Source organism: Coprinopsis cinerea (genome assembly GCF_000182895.1).
Source record: "Coprinopsis cinerea okayama7#130 chromosome 1 map unlocalized cont3.1, whole genome shotgun sequence".
Lineage (NCBI taxonomy): Eukaryota > Fungi > Basidiomycota > Agaricomycetes > Agaricales > Psathyrellaceae > Coprinopsis > Coprinopsis cinerea.
The window spans coordinates 3939017-3953445 of record NW_003307544.1 but is presented as its reverse complement, the minus strand read 5'-3'; the positions used below and the strand labels follow the sequence as shown (position 1 = coordinate 3953445).

The window sequence follows — 14429 nt, the reverse complement described above, 5'->3', positions numbered from 1 at the left end:
TCGTCTTCTTCTTTGACTTGAACAGCGTATAGGAAGCGGAATGCACCGCTCGAATAGACGGATAGTGGAATGCGACGTTAGAAAGCGGCAGTGATGGATGTCGGGGAGAAAGAGCAGTGACAACAGCTTTGGGCGTTAATTTGTTCTGTGGGCATAGACTGCACTGCGTGCACTGGCTTCCTTGACTCGTGGTGACATGTGGCTATGATGGACTCTTCCGAGTTCGTTGTCTCTTGTAGCAACCTCTTTGTTTTTGTGAGATGAAAGCGTCGTCACGGCCGTGGCATGGCGGATACAGCGTTGTATAAGCAGAGGGAATGGAACATTTGTGGCGCTTGGAATTAGCTGAACTCCCCGGTGGATGAGATGTCGCCGCCGATATATCCAAGACGAGCAATGATGGCCTCCAGTGGCCACTGGCCAGCCTGGATGTCACAACATCACACGGGCCTTTTGGGGATATAATTCGGAGATGCGGGATAAGCGGGGAAAACAAGGCCGTAGCTGTGCATTGCTCTTATGGGCGGCAATGAGCCCAATTGTTGGACTTGGGTATTTGAGCGTAAACCCAGGACAGCGTTATGCAGTTTCGTTTCGGGAACATACCGAGCAAGGGAGACTTCGGAACTGCATCAAAGGATCGACGACATTTCATGCCGAGATTTTGGTCGGAGCTCATTTGGGTTCCTGACGGCAGCACTGCGGTCTTTAAAAATCGGTGACATCATCTCACGTGCCGATCCCTAAACAATCCGGCAATTTTTGGAATCCGAATCCAACGCCCGACACGTCTCTTTCCCCGTCCACGACGACGACGAGCTCAAACTAGACCGAACGACGAGCTGGGACTGACCCTGACAACGCCGTACAAATGGGGTACATACCACAGCATTTGCTGGAAAACTTACGCGCGTACAAGTATCGGGGCGTAGACAAGTTCGTTATGTTCGAAGAGATCTGGTACAAAATGATTGACGCAGTTTCTAGGTCCATATTCTCGAGATATGTCCTCAATAAATATTGGAACTGGCTGGTAACATTGTGGCCTTTGAACGTCGCCCCGAACACGGTGAGTCTTCAGGCTAGCACCCTGTCATTCACGAAACTGACAGCATCCAGATTACGCTGTTGGGACTGAGCATTGTCGTATTTAACTTCGCGACATTGATCTACTATGACCCACTATACCTCGTTGAAAGAGACGGTTTTGAAGGGCCGCCACATTGGGTTTACTTCACGTATGTGATAGGTTCGACACGAGTCGCGATCTGGACTGACGTTTTGGACAGGTGGGGAGTTGGTCTCTTCCTTTATCAGAGTTTGGACGCTATAGATGGGTTAGTGCCATTCGCTCAAAAAGCTGCCTGTTATTGACCATCTGCCAGGAAGCAAGCTAGACGGACTGGTATGGCAGGGCCATTGGGAGAACTGTTCGATCATGGTGCGTTAAACCTACTTGTATTGCTGACGGAATGCTAAGTGAGTGTACAGGATGTGACGCTTTGAACACTACGGTGCGCCGTTACAACATTCAAACAACGCGGCAAGTTTTTAAACCTCTTCCAGCTCGAAACTCTCCTCGCATGTCGCGCTCTTGGACTCGGACGCTCGTGGTGGACTGTGGCTTCGCAACTGGCAACCTTGGCCAACTTCTACCTGACCACCTGGGAAGAATATCACACTGGCGTTCTTTTCCTCGGGTATTTCTCTGGACCAGTAGAGGGCATCATCATCATTGTGGTCATCTATTTCATTTCTGGCTTCTATGGTGAGTGTCACCTCTGGTGCAAGCAAAACCGTGGTCTGAACGACGTTTTCAGGACCCCTGGTATGGGAGAATAAGATCTGGACCGTTCTTCACCTCGAAAATCATCCTTGGTTCGCGAACATCCCCAATTTACCGCTCAATGAAGCTTTCATGGTCTTTGGCGCCGCCGGCCTCGGGATGAACATCGTTCACAGGTGAGTCTGCGGGGTCCTCAAATCAAACTGAGCACTCACCTCTCGTAGCTATCTGAACGTCGTTCAGGCAGCCAAGTCAGCTTCTGGCCGACCAAGAGCCGGTTCAAAGCACCACCCATTGGTCTTGCTCCTCCCCTTCGTCGCCAGTGCCGGCATTCAAATCGCGTGGCTCTCACATCCGGAGTACAACAACTCGTATATCATCAAATCCTCTGCTTTCGTCCCCTTTGTCTTGGCCTGGGGGCTGCAATTCGCTCATCAAGTCGGACGGATGATCCTTGCCCACGTCACATCCGCGCCTTTCCCCGTCTTCGATTGGATTTGGATTTGGAGCGCGATTGGTGCTGTTGATGCCAACTTGCCGCATCTTCTTGGGAGGTGAGTTGCTGGATCGCGCTGCGGGTCGTGGTTTCGACTGGACTGACGCACCTTTTCTTTTCCCAGGCCCCCGATCATGCAGACATCGCCTCGGAATACCGCCTACGTGGTGTGGTTCACGCTTATCATCTCTTTCCTGGCCTACGCTCGCTTCGTCACGCTCGTCATCAACGATATCACGAACTTCCTCGGAATCGCGTGCTTCACTGTTCGAAAGAAGGATGAGCATGGTAACTGGAAGAGCGTCGCGAAGACGATGTAGATTCACCCTATGACCCCGATAGATCAGCCTAACATACGAACCCTATATACTTACGGATCTTCATGACCCTCGACGTCTAGACTACCACCTACTTACCTTAACGATACCACACGATACACCCACTAGTACCAATACTAACCACTTCTGGCATGGTGCAATGCAAGTCCTTCCAAGCCCTTCTTCAACAAGGAATCACAGAAGTCGATAGGCGCCAAGCCGGGTGCGCTGGGATCGACGGTCATCTACATCAAATTCCGTTCTCGCACTGGAAACTCCCAGAAGTACTCGCGTTCAGTCAGCACAGCACACAGATCAGTACCCTCCAAGTACCCTCTTTTTCTGCTGCCTTGCTCCCTATCCCCTTCGGTTTATTTTCGGGTACCCTTCACTATTCCCTGACGCCATGTCCACAGCATTTCGGCCGCATGACGATTCACGAATCATACCATACATAGTCCCGGGCCATTGTCTAGGTTCCAGGCCCAAATAGCCCTCCTCGAAATAGTTAGCGGAACCAAAAGCGATGTTATTTTTAACTGGTCTATTCTGAGCGCTGCTACATCTCTTCAGGCTCAGGATCACCTCACGCTATTATGGTATGCGGAGGGACCGGCATACCCTCCTCCGCGCGCACGCATGCACCAATTGCTTTCAATGTATTACACACACATGTGCTGCTGGATTGTCACACATCAAAAGCTCAATGGAACGACGACTCGTTGATTCGATTCCCTTTCTTTCCCGCCTACCCACGACGGCCAGCTCTTTTTGGGAGGGACTCGGAGCTGTTGCAAGTGACCCCCACAGTGACGTTGACGATACAACGTTCCCGGAGGTGGCTGCTTCCGAAGTCTGGGTCCAACGCTTCCCGCCGCACTCCCTACCCTCCTCTCGCTTCTCTGTCTAAATTTACCAATCGTGGTGTTCATCAAGGCAACAACTTCGATAGGGAAGGCGTCCTTGTATAGACCAGGAATCGTACTATCGACCCCGGGCCATCGAGTGTCCCTTCCACATTTCCATTCCCCTCCCATCTCGCCTGTCCGACTTCGACCACTTGTCACTACGACCTTCACTCGCCTTGCCGCCTCGCCCTGTTGCACTGCGCTGCTGCCCACTCAGCTCGCTCGTCGGCGGAGAAGAGTACAGACTGTTTGGGTGGTCTGGGTATCCGCATTTCGACATTGGACGTCACATTGGTGTGGAGCCCGTCACACAACACTCGTTGAAAGGGTCCCTTGTCGTCACAATTAAGCTTGTACCCTCTTTCATCCATCCAGAGTTGAAGGCGATACGAGAAGCCTTTTAAAGAAAGCGTACGAGTTCCCCAACATTCCTCAACCGCAGTACTCTGAAATCACCGAACAGGGATCCTGGGAGAACGTACTTTCACGTTCATTGCGTTCACCTCGCCCGACGACGATTATTCCAAACATATTTTGGTGTCGGTACGGTGTGTAGGTTCTTCCGGTTACAAGAATAACTCGCGAAGCAAGGCAATGCGTTATCGGCTCCTCGTGGTCTGGTAACCGGCGCAACTGCAACCCGCCGATCGCGTCTCCTCTGCATTAGTCCCTCGACATATCTCCAGGTACCAGGAAGGACAGACAGAAAGCATCGACTGAACCTGCCTACAGGGCGAGACTGCTTAAGAAGTCCAACCCAGGTGGTGGGGGCGGCAGTTTTGCGAACGAGTTCAAGTCCTGTGACAGGGGGTGAGTGACGCACATTGTAATGGAAGTTACCATCTTCATTGGTCCCTTTCTACAACTTCTTGACGCAGATAGTAAATGAATGCTAACTTTAGCAATCATCCTTTTCATGTTCGTAGTCTCAAACCGGAAGGCATAGTGATCAGCGTCAAGGGCATACTTCCGTCAAATATTGACGCTCCCAGCGGTCTGGGTTCTTCCCCCTCAGCCTGTGGTTGATTGCCTTCCACTGATCAATGTACCGGAGAGGGGCTTGGCTCATGTCGCGGAAGAGATGGGTCTTCCGCCTTAGCCATTCTATTCTCCTCGCTGGTATTATTGGCGGAACACATGCGCAAATCTCCATAGAGCCCTCGGTCATGGAAAGGTAAGCCACCGTTTACAGCCGTGTCTTCCTATCGTGTTAATCACAAATACTTATCTTTGATCCACCTTGTCAAGTTCTATCCCGTCCACTTTCCTCCAAACGACGCCTTCGCCCATCGACACTCCTCTTCCATCATCAGCCAAATCGGAACCATCCTCAGTTCCAGGGTCATTCTCATCAATCGTCGACCCAAGCTCTCTCACAGACGCTTTATCTTCTCAAACTCGACGTCCCACATCTACTTCTAGTACCGCTCGAACTACCATCACGCTATCCGGAAACATTGCGGTTCACGGATCCTCTAAACAAGTCCCTGTCGTCGCAGGAGCGCTCGCATCTGTCGTTCTCGTCGTCGCTGCTTTTGTTATCGTGCGTTTGCTGTTTCTGAGAAGGAAACGGCGGAGAGCATGGTTTCTCTCTCATGTTGCTGGGAGACCCCCAGATCCATTTGTACCCCCAGGTAAGCCAAAATATCGCTTCGTGTGGCCGGCTGCTTTCTTATGCATCATTGCAAGATACCAACGGATTGAATTCTGCAACTCTTTCCCCTTCCTCGCCTTCATCGAAGACTACTCGACCCCATATACGGTTCTCGGACGATCTGGAACTCGGTCCAATGCGACTATCTTCTTCGAGAACGGTTTCGACACCTAAAGGCTCCTGTTCTCCGCTAGCATCATTTCCCACCGATAATTCATCCTCACTTTCATCTCATATACGACCTAATACGCACTCTATCCTCCGGACTCACGGTGATATACCCTCATAGCATGGGCTCGGCAGTCGCTGTAGCTGCTTCCCGAGCCTTCTGTTCAGACTTGTACCGCACATTTACATATTCCACCATCCGTCTATCTCCTCTCGCTCTAACCCTTCCGCCTTCGAGACCGCCACCCAGCCTCTACTCGGTACCAGCTCTCCAGTGTCTAGTGTAATAATGTGTCGGCGTGCAGAAAATGTGATAGGTGAAGACCTGCCCGCCTCCACCCTCCTGGTACTACCACCGTCGAAACTTGGTCGAAACGGAGGAAGCTGAGGATATCTATTAATAGACCGCGTCGTGTTCCGCACACCACCGGGATAGGACAAGCAGAGGAATCAAGGCACGCAAGTTGAAACACCGCGCCAGCCTCCGGGTTTCCTGTCAAGAGAGCGTGCTTAAGGTCCCTGCTCTTCCCTATTCTTCGCCCACAAACTCTTCCCCCTACCCCCACCTTTAAGCTTCCCCGGCGACGTCGATGGCTCCTTCCAGAAATCGTAAACGACGAACCATCCAGCGAAGTCCGTATCCGAATATCTTCCTGAATACGGACAAGGTCACCTGCCTCGGTGAGGCGCTTCGTATCCCCTCGCCTCTGCTTGAGGTGCTGATTTCTATCTTTCCTCCCAGGTATAATTAGCTTGGTCGCAGGTGTAACTATAATAGCCACAGGTGCTATGACGCGTACCAGAGGATGGCCAGCGTACATCATCGTCCCATTCGCAGGGAGTATCGTGACACTGCTGGCCTCGCTTATCAGGTGCGGACATCGCCTACGCTGTTCAACATCGCAGCTCGAGTTAATCAACGAATCCCTACTTCTGTAGCCTCGCCCTCCACATGACGATGCGATCCCCATTCATCACCAAACTCGCAGTGGAACTTCCATGGGCTGCAGGACTCACTTTGTTTTGGATTGCTTCGGCCGTCTTCACCTTTGTCAAAGATCCGTGCAACAATTCGTTGTGCAAGAGGAGTTGGAAGTCTTCTCAAGCAGGCGCAGTAAAGTCAGGCGTTTCGATCCTTGGAGTCCTTAGTGTACTCCTCGCGTGGTTTTGTAAGTATTTCTTCACCACCAATATCGCGCCAGTTGAAACTCAACTTGTCCAGGCTTTCTCTTCTTCGCTTGGTTCCTCTTCTATAGCGTTAAAACACGTCGCCTCCTGGAGAAACAATTCCAAACTGGTAGAACGCGGAAAGGCGAGGAAGTGAGTGTGTGGTGGGCGTCCGTGAATGAGTTCGATTGGGATCCGGTGTTGTTGGCCGAGCACGAAGTCAGGGTCGCTAGACCCTTTGATGACTTTGGGGACGAAGGGTAAGTCCGACTCACATGAAGTATTCGAAGGAAGGCTGATAAATGAATGGTATGTTTAGTCCTCCGCCAGCATACAACCACATCCACCATCCTACACCGGAGGGCCACGGCGCACATAAGGATGTGGCTTAGAGGTGGATGCATAGCCCGGTACCTAACAGACCCATTCCTGTACGAGTACGTCAATACGTAGACAACGTTTACTGGTCCGCGGGACTTAACAGCTGTACACGAACTGAACAACACTCAATTGAGCTCCTTCGGACTTATTTAAGTGCATTAAGCGCTCAGACCAGCTGAGCGTTCGTCACACTCGAACGCGGCCGGGTATTTCCCTGTTTGGCTATCGTATGGACTTCTACTTGAAAGGCTCAATAGGGTGAATACGACTGGACAGATGACGACGTTATCCGGCCCTTCTTTGAGGGTTGGGTCGAAGTTAAGAGGGAACAGTTTAGTATGACGAAACTCAACCGCGCCACCTCGTCTTTCGTGAGCGAGGAGGCACTGACCCCACTGTAGTTGGATTGTGCACAGTTTTATTTGAGCTGAGCAGTATATAGCCTTACGTTTGGGCATACCTCAATATTCCAGATCCCCTGTCCACGCGACGCGGCGAGAGCTTGGCGTGCGTGTTTGCCAAGCACACGTGTTTTGGTGATTGCACTGATGGGATTCTGCTCAGGCGGAGGTTGGTTCTCAACTACGTGGTTCGAAATCCGGTCTCCTCATGAAGTCCCTTCCGGTGAAGCCTGATTTGACTGAAGCGCTCGCTGTACTGGCCTGTGAAGTCCTACCGCAACTTGCGAGTTGTGGATACAGGGGTGTATTTTCGGGATTGCGGATAAAGGTCAGTACTTTGCTTTACTGTGAACTTCGACACTTATCGTGCCGTATTGTTACAGGCAAGCCCTAGTCGCAGGCAACGCCCCCAATTCACAAGTCTCCCAAACGAAACACTTACCGAAATTCTGAAGCACCTGGAGTGGCGCGATGTTCTGGCGCTCCGTCAGGTACGTTAGCGATTTCCGTTCCAAACTTCCCTAGGCTAATGTAAACAGTGCTGTCGCTCGTTGTATTCTCTGTCAAAAGAACGTCATGTCTGGTACAATCTCTTCTTGAAGTACCACAAAACCACTTTTGCCCAACCCTACTTCCTCCCAAAGCCATTGGAGCACTGCTCTTCGGACGATCTCGAGAACCATGTCACGAGCTGGTGGTCTGTGTTAGGGAACACGACCGGCGAGTCAATTACAGTCGCCACATATGCATTTGACCGCACGTTCGACCCTCGTCTCATTGACCATCTTCTTCCCCTTCACAATGGTCACTACCTCTATGGTGCTCCGGATGGGACCATCTTGTACGGCGACCCATGTCGACCAGAAATGGGTATGCGCGTCCTTGCACCTTCGCCGTTCTCAGGAGAGGCAAACGTAGACACATACGTGGCCCTCGACTTCCACCTTTCACGAGATCCAGACGTGAGAAGGAACAGCTTTCCAACCAGCTTTCGCCTGGCAGTCACACGGCAGCCTAGAAACGATCCCGGTGTCGTTGAGATCTGGGAGATAACATCCCAGCTCGAGCAGGGGGTGTTAACCGGCTACTCGACAGCACTTCTCCAATCCATCACCGAACATCCCCACGTTAACATCCGACACTGTTCCATCTTTGCAGAGCATGTCGCCTATGTGATCGATGGACGCGACAACTTCATCGCTATTGTCGATTGGACAAAGGTCGAGGACGACAAGCCACTCTCCCGGACATTCATCCCCCGTGGCACGGCGATTGAGGTGGGTCTAGCCTCTCTAGCTATACAAAGCTCATCACCTATATTCCGCCCAACAGAAATTATTTCTCCTCCCGTCAAAGAGGATTTTCGTTATGTACAACATGTCAGTGAGTATCCGGGACTGGGGACGAACATGTTCCTCCACTACCTTGCACGAGGACCCAGCGTTTCGCCTTTGGGTCGACCCTCAATGGGAACACCCACAGTGCTCACGATGCCTTCACCCTTTTATCACGCCGTACATTGTGCGGGACTACACTCGCTTCGTTCTGGCCTGCCGGGATCATATTGTTGGGATCAGCATACCAAACGACCCAGAGGCCGACATCAAAACATCAGTCACCACCACCCGCCTTGCAGAAGCGCCACTTCGCAGCGCAATTGCGGAAGACTATTCTTTTGGCTACTCAAAGGGGGCCTATTATAATCATTACAGCGGGGCCTACCACCACCTCACCTACAATTGGCCGGACGATGAGCCTTTGGTGTGCTCCGTCGGGACTGTTCGGCGATCAGCCATATTCAATCCAAGGTGTATTCACTATGACGGGGCTCGTGGCCTAATCTATACATTCCGTCGTTACGATGGCCTGGCTTGTAGCGTCATTGGCAGCATGTCGACGGGTTCCCAAGTGTGATGTAACAGCCATATTTCGCCAAATATATTATCATTACGGGGTAGACTCTGGGTCTGCGACCTGCCGCCTGCATTAGGGATTGGATACATAGATAGATCTAATTTTGTGACTGCAGCGATGTTGCAAAGACTTTTTCAAGGGTATATGGCTCGACAATATTCTGAAATGTCCGTTAGCAATTCCCGCAGAATTGCAGAAGTAATACTACATGGTACTGACCAACAGTGAGAGCACCTTGACAATGGTCTTCACCCGAACGGGATCGGCTTTGTTAGTGTCCTTGGCTAGTATGTTATAACTGGCTGTGTGATAGCACTTGTATCCGCCCTCCTTAACTCCAACAACCAATCCACACACATAGTTATCACCATCTGACAAAACAAAAGGCATTTGCCCAACCCTAAAGATTCCCCGTTCCGAAACACGTATGTCAGTCACAATCCCGGAACACATTGATAATTTATGACTGACTCTGCGACTTTCATACTAGACCATAGAGAACGTGTCAGCGCACTTGAGGTCAGCTATTTCTGTGAGGCAGCTATACATACCTGGCAAGAGTCTCGACCTTAACCTGGGGTAGGTGATTTAGAAGGCCTTTAACACCTTTTCGACGTTTGGATTCAAATATACACATGCGGCATGCACCACGTTTCAGTTCCTTGAAGAGGAGGCCTTGAAGAGCGGAAAAAGTGGATACCGCCTGCAAATCTTCCTGATTGACACCCCCTACACCGTACATAGAAACGGTCAGCACTTCAGTTTCATTCAATGAGCGCAACACTCACCAACCCCTCCAACAGTCACGTAGTCAACCCTACCCGTAAAATAATGATGTTTCCCGTCAGTACCTTGAATTCCAACTGGGCTCAGCTCGTCCTTGGTGTTCTGATCCTTAGGTTTAGTGGCGACTACAAGCTCCATGAGGACAAAAGTGTCATGTCCAAAGTGTTTGCATAATTGAGCAGCCGGGAAGAGTAGATGGTCAATCGATGACCGCGCTTGAGCCTCAGACTATAAGCTGACATTGGTCAGTGAGCGGAGAAGTACCCAGAATGACCACGGACCTTCATGCCTACACGGGTTGAGATCCAATCGAGGTGGCCACAGACGATATTTTGCATACGATCCCACTCGACGTCGAAAGGACCCTCGGGGAGGACCCGAGGATGATCCAGACTCGTCAGAAGGAACAGGGCTGGCGTCTGGCCTATGACCATTGCAAGGGACTGGTGCAGCCTCAGGTTCAGCTGCCTGCAGGTGAGCGGCCTCCTCGGTACTAGATGTGCGGCGACGCTTTCGGGTTGGGCCCTTGACTGGCGGAGCGGCGAGCGCATTGGGATTGGCATCATTGGCTTCAACCGGATGCTTGTTGGGGCCACGTTCTGAATGGCCCGAGTCGAGGGCACTGTCTTCCACGGATACGACTTCAATGGAGGCCCCTTCTTGAAGCTTGTCGATGAAATCTGCGTCCAGCTCCCCAATGCAGGTTGTGTCAACGCCCAGTTTCTTTATGGTCTCCTGAGTTACAGAGGAGAACGAGGTCACCTGCCCAACATGTATAAGAAAGAAACAATCTATGAACAATTGGAGACCGACCTTGTCCCCCAGAGTATACTTATAACGGCTCACTGCCCTCACTGCCCACTCCTCCATAACTTCGAAGACTGGTTCATCGTCCGCTGTATCCTCAGCCGCAATCGCAGCTGAAGGGTCATCGGGCTTGTCTGAGTCTTCGATAACAACCTCCTTAACAAGATCTATAAGTAGGTTGACGGCTTTCCGAACGCATTCGTCCAGTTTCTTCCGCCGAGAACGGGTGAGCATTGGGTGAGTCGACCGGGGCAATGGACCCGCGATGTCAGTGGGTTCGGGAACGGGATGAGTGGATTTGTTAGACATTGGCAATGGATTCAAAGAAGCGATAGAGTGACGATAGAGGACGGAAACAGACAGCGAAAGAAAGTGTCGAGTTAGCACCCAGCCCTCCAATGTATTCATCTGACTTGCAGAAGCGTACTCCACGCCGTAACAGCATTGTTACCTTGCTGCTGCCTACATGTTCACAAACAGCTCGTGTTAGTCGCTCTCTGTGACGGTACTTTCAGATTTCATATCATCACCCTGAGCCACACCTTCGTTGCGCGTAAGGCTGTCCACGAGTCAACTTGCGAGTTGACTTGGAGCCGCAAGGCAAGTACTCACAGTACCAAAAGCCAAACTCGGACTCACATGAGTTTCTTGGCACGAGTGACTCGGATCCACGAGTCAAATACTCACAAGGGTTTGTATGCTTTTAATCTGTGGTATCTCTATCAATATACCTTTGTTTAGTGTTCCTTTCATGGATAGACCCTACTTAAAGCAGATATACAGCACTAGAGGGCTGTAAAGCCTTGTTTAAGGCCTTTTTACAAGTACTCATGGGCCAAAATCCCAAACTCGGACTCGCATGAGTATTTTGGCACGGGTGACTCGGATCCGCGAGTCAGGATACTCACAAGTATTCCCACGGGTCTACTTGCAAGTACTCGTGAGTAGGGCTGACTCATGGACAGCCTTAGTTGCGCGTCAAGACTGCGACCAAACGCAACGAACGGGGACAGGGCTCTTAGCGCCGTGATCACTGGCGATTCGCGAACTGTGATGTTGCTTCCAGAATCCAACCACGAGGGCCGTTTAGAAGACCTACCACCCATTGGGCTCGAGTTAGGAATGGTTGTGGGAAGTACGCACGGGGAAGATGAAGGGATTAAGATTCGTCTTGAGCAAAGCTCAATGTATCACTACATATGCACATAGTACATCCCAGGAAATTCTAGTGTCCCCTGTCGACGCGACGCGAGACCTTGGCACGCGTGTGTGCCAAGCACACGTGTTTTTGGCTCGCTCGACGACCCAGCGCTATGGGCATCGGCTGATTCTCATTGGGAGCATCCTCAGTCTCCGTTGTCGCTGCATCCCTTCGCCATACCACATGTGTTTCGGGACTGCACTCGCCTTGTTCTAGCCCACCTGGATCATATCATTGCAAATGATACAGATGCGGACGTCGCGACATCGGTCGTTGTCACCCGTCTTGCCGACCTCCCTCTTCAAGGAGGAGAGTCGCAAGACCAATTCTTCGGCTACTCAAAGGGCGTATATTTCCGCAAAAGGACCTACCATCACGTCACCTACAAGTGGTCGGACGATGACAATTTTTTGTCCTCCTTCGGGACCATCGACACCCCTGGATCAGCCAGATTCCATTCACAGAGCATTCACTATGATGAGGCCCGTTGTGAAATCTATGTATTTCGTCATTACGATGGTTTGGCCTGTGCTGTAATTGGCAGCAACGTCGATCGGTTTGCCAACAAAGAACGTGCTGTGCCGGTGTAGAAGTGTAGTACAGCGGGGTTTCGATATGTAATCAGGCATGAATGAGAGTGTTAAGCGCCCATATCGGAAACGAGACATGAACCGTTCCTCCAGCGATTTCAGGATCCAGAATTGAACCGTGTCCTCACCTCAGCTTGACCCTGTCAATACCGTCGTTCCCTCTCAGATGCGGTAGGCCATTTCACGGGCAGGCAGCTCAGGGACGTTTGAATGGCATAGTCTGACATTATTTAACAAGCTCACGCGGTCTATCCAAAAGGCGACACATCAGGCTCATTGGCGCGCCGCTGTTGGGACCTAGCGAGCTTGAGTTGGACCCTAAGACGATGCGTAATCATAGACGCGGTTCTTTCAGGGGGCAGGAATCCACTCTACCGCCCGGATTTCGCAAGGAAGAAACTCGATTGCATCATCATTCGAAGCTGATAAAGCCTTTCATTGCTCCCACCATGCTGCTATCGAGCGCACCTGGCGCTTTCTGTAATCCTGCCTAGGAGCCATGGCTACCTCTGGACCGCCAGGCCAACCAGATATCGCTTACCACCCAGACCGCTCTAAATGGGAGGCGCGAACTGCCCGAAGGCTTGCCGAAGACCCGTCGTTGCCCAGTACCCCTCTTCCACAGGGCTTTCCTTCAAAGCTCCGGTCGCCACTTGCCTGGGAGGGGAAGGACTGGACTGACGAGTCGCAATGGGTCTACCAGCTCTCTGAGGCGGAGCTGAAGGAGCTGGACGATGCGGTCCAGTCCTTCAAAGGTCAGTCTCTACCCAGGAACATTGAAGGCTGCGTCTCATTGTATTTGGCCAGCTACCGGTCTGCATACGGGGCTCGCATCGCCGAGAAACTTCCCCCTTCCAACGTTAGGCCCCAACCTTCACGACCTTGCCAATGAGCTCTACAATGGACGTGGCTTCTTCGTTCTCAGGACCATTCCTGTCTCGTCCTACCCTATCGCCGACCTGGTATTGTTATACGCTGGCATCTCTTCGTATATCTCTCCCGTCCTGGGTGTCCAAGATAAGAATGGCGGTGTCCTGGCCCACATCAAAGACCTCAGCACGCAGTTCGACAACAGCAAGATCGGCAGCCCAGCCTATACCACAGACAAGCAGGTCTTCCATACAGACCAGGGCGTCGATGTGGTCGCTCTGTTTGCGCTGGAGACAGCCAAGGAAGGTGGCACGTCGAGGATTAGTAGCAGCTGGAGGGTCTACAACGAACTGGCAGAGAAACGGCCTGACCTTGTCAAGACGTTGGCCGAGCCTTGGGATCTCGATGAGTGAGCGACAGGCCTGTCTTACCTCGTAACAACCTCTAACTCTTTCGTTCGCAGGTTTGGCCAAAACCCGCCCTACACCTCACGACCACTACTCTACTACTTGAACAACCGCCTCATCCTCCAGTACGCCCGTCGCTACTTCACTGGCTTCCAAGGATTGCCCCGCTCAGCCAACATCCCTCCGATAACCGAAGCGCAAGCAGAGGCTCTTGACGCCTTACACTATCTAGGCGAGAAATATTCGCTAGGGCTGAATTTCCAGAAGGGTGATATCCAATACATAAACAACCTCGCTGTCTTCCACGCCAGAGATGGATTTACCGACGACGAAACTCAGAAGTACGTCCTGAGACTTACGTTTTTTGACCCGGTGTTAATACTTGAATATCCGTTACAGACGACACTTGCTTCGCCTTTGGCTTAGAAATGAAGAGCTAGCATGGGAACTTCCGGAGGAACTTAAGCCGCTGTGGCGAAAGACATTCTCGGTTCGACCAGAAGATCGTACATTTGCATTGGAGCCTGTGGTACGGGAGGCCGTTCGAGGCAAGGGTCTCAATTAACCGGCACGTGG

At 51.6% G+C, this 14429-nt stretch overlaps 6 protein-coding genes across 6 annotated transcripts; 5 read left to right on the top strand and 1 right to left on the bottom strand.

Moving 5' to 3' along the window:
• Positions 1–871: 871 nt before the first annotated feature.
• On the top strand, positions 872–2602 carry CC1G_08783 (cholinephosphotransferase; the record flags this gene model as incomplete). The annotated part of the gene is made up of 9 exons (XM_001829576.1): positions 872–1069; positions 1120–1238; positions 1290–1337; positions 1386–1441; positions 1492–1514; positions 1567–1768; positions 1821–1962; positions 2011–2340; positions 2407–2602. The coding sequence occupies 9 exons, from the start codon at positions 872–874 to the stop codon at positions 2600–2602; spliced, it is 1314 nt and encodes a 437-aa protein (XP_001829628.1).
• Positions 2603–4574: 1972 nt separating this feature from the next.
• Positions 4575–5450, top strand: CC1G_08782 (hypothetical protein; the record flags this gene model as incomplete). Its single annotated transcript, XM_001829575.2, has 3 exons — positions 4575–4681; positions 4756–5141; positions 5197–5450. 3 exons carry the CDS (start codon positions 4575–4577, stop codon positions 5448–5450), a joined length of 747 nt encoding a protein of 248 aa, XP_001829627.2.
• A 469-nt stretch (positions 5451–5919) lies between these two features.
• CC1G_08781 (hypothetical protein) lies at positions 5920–6888 on the top strand (the record flags this gene model as incomplete). Its single annotated transcript, XM_001829574.2, has 5 exons — positions 5920–6010; positions 6072–6201; positions 6269–6498; positions 6552–6756; positions 6816–6888. 5 exons carry the CDS (start codon positions 5920–5922, stop codon positions 6886–6888), a joined length of 729 nt encoding a protein of 242 aa, XP_001829626.2.
• A 598-nt stretch (positions 6889–7486) lies between these two features.
• CC1G_08780 (hypothetical protein) lies at positions 7487–9192 on the top strand (the record flags this gene model as incomplete). The annotated part of the gene is made up of 4 exons (XM_001829573.2): positions 7487–7606; positions 7662–7769; positions 7818–8555; positions 8611–9192. 4 exons carry the CDS (start codon positions 7487–7489, stop codon positions 9190–9192), a joined length of 1548 nt encoding a protein of 515 aa, XP_001829625.2.
• A 204-nt stretch (positions 9193–9396) lies between these two features.
• On the bottom strand, positions 9397–11094 carry CC1G_08779 (hypothetical protein; the record flags this gene model as incomplete). The annotated part of the gene is made up of 5 exons (XM_001829572.2): positions 9397–9592; positions 9744–9921; positions 9981–10103; positions 10260–10740; positions 10792–11094. The coding sequence occupies 5 exons, from the start codon at positions 11092–11094 to the stop codon at positions 9397–9399; spliced, it is 1281 nt and encodes a 426-aa protein (XP_001829624.2).
• Positions 11095–13058: 1964 nt separating this feature from the next.
• Positions 13059–14418, top strand: CC1G_08777 (taurine catabolism dioxygenase TauD; the record flags this gene model as incomplete). Its single annotated transcript, XM_001829570.2, has 4 exons — positions 13059–13331; positions 13384–13855; positions 13910–14194; positions 14253–14418. Exons 1-4 carry the CDS (start codon positions 13076–13078, stop codon positions 14416–14418), a joined length of 1179 nt encoding a protein of 392 aa, XP_001829622.1. The 5' UTR covers positions 13059–13075.
• Positions 14419–14429: the final 11 nt, after the last annotated feature.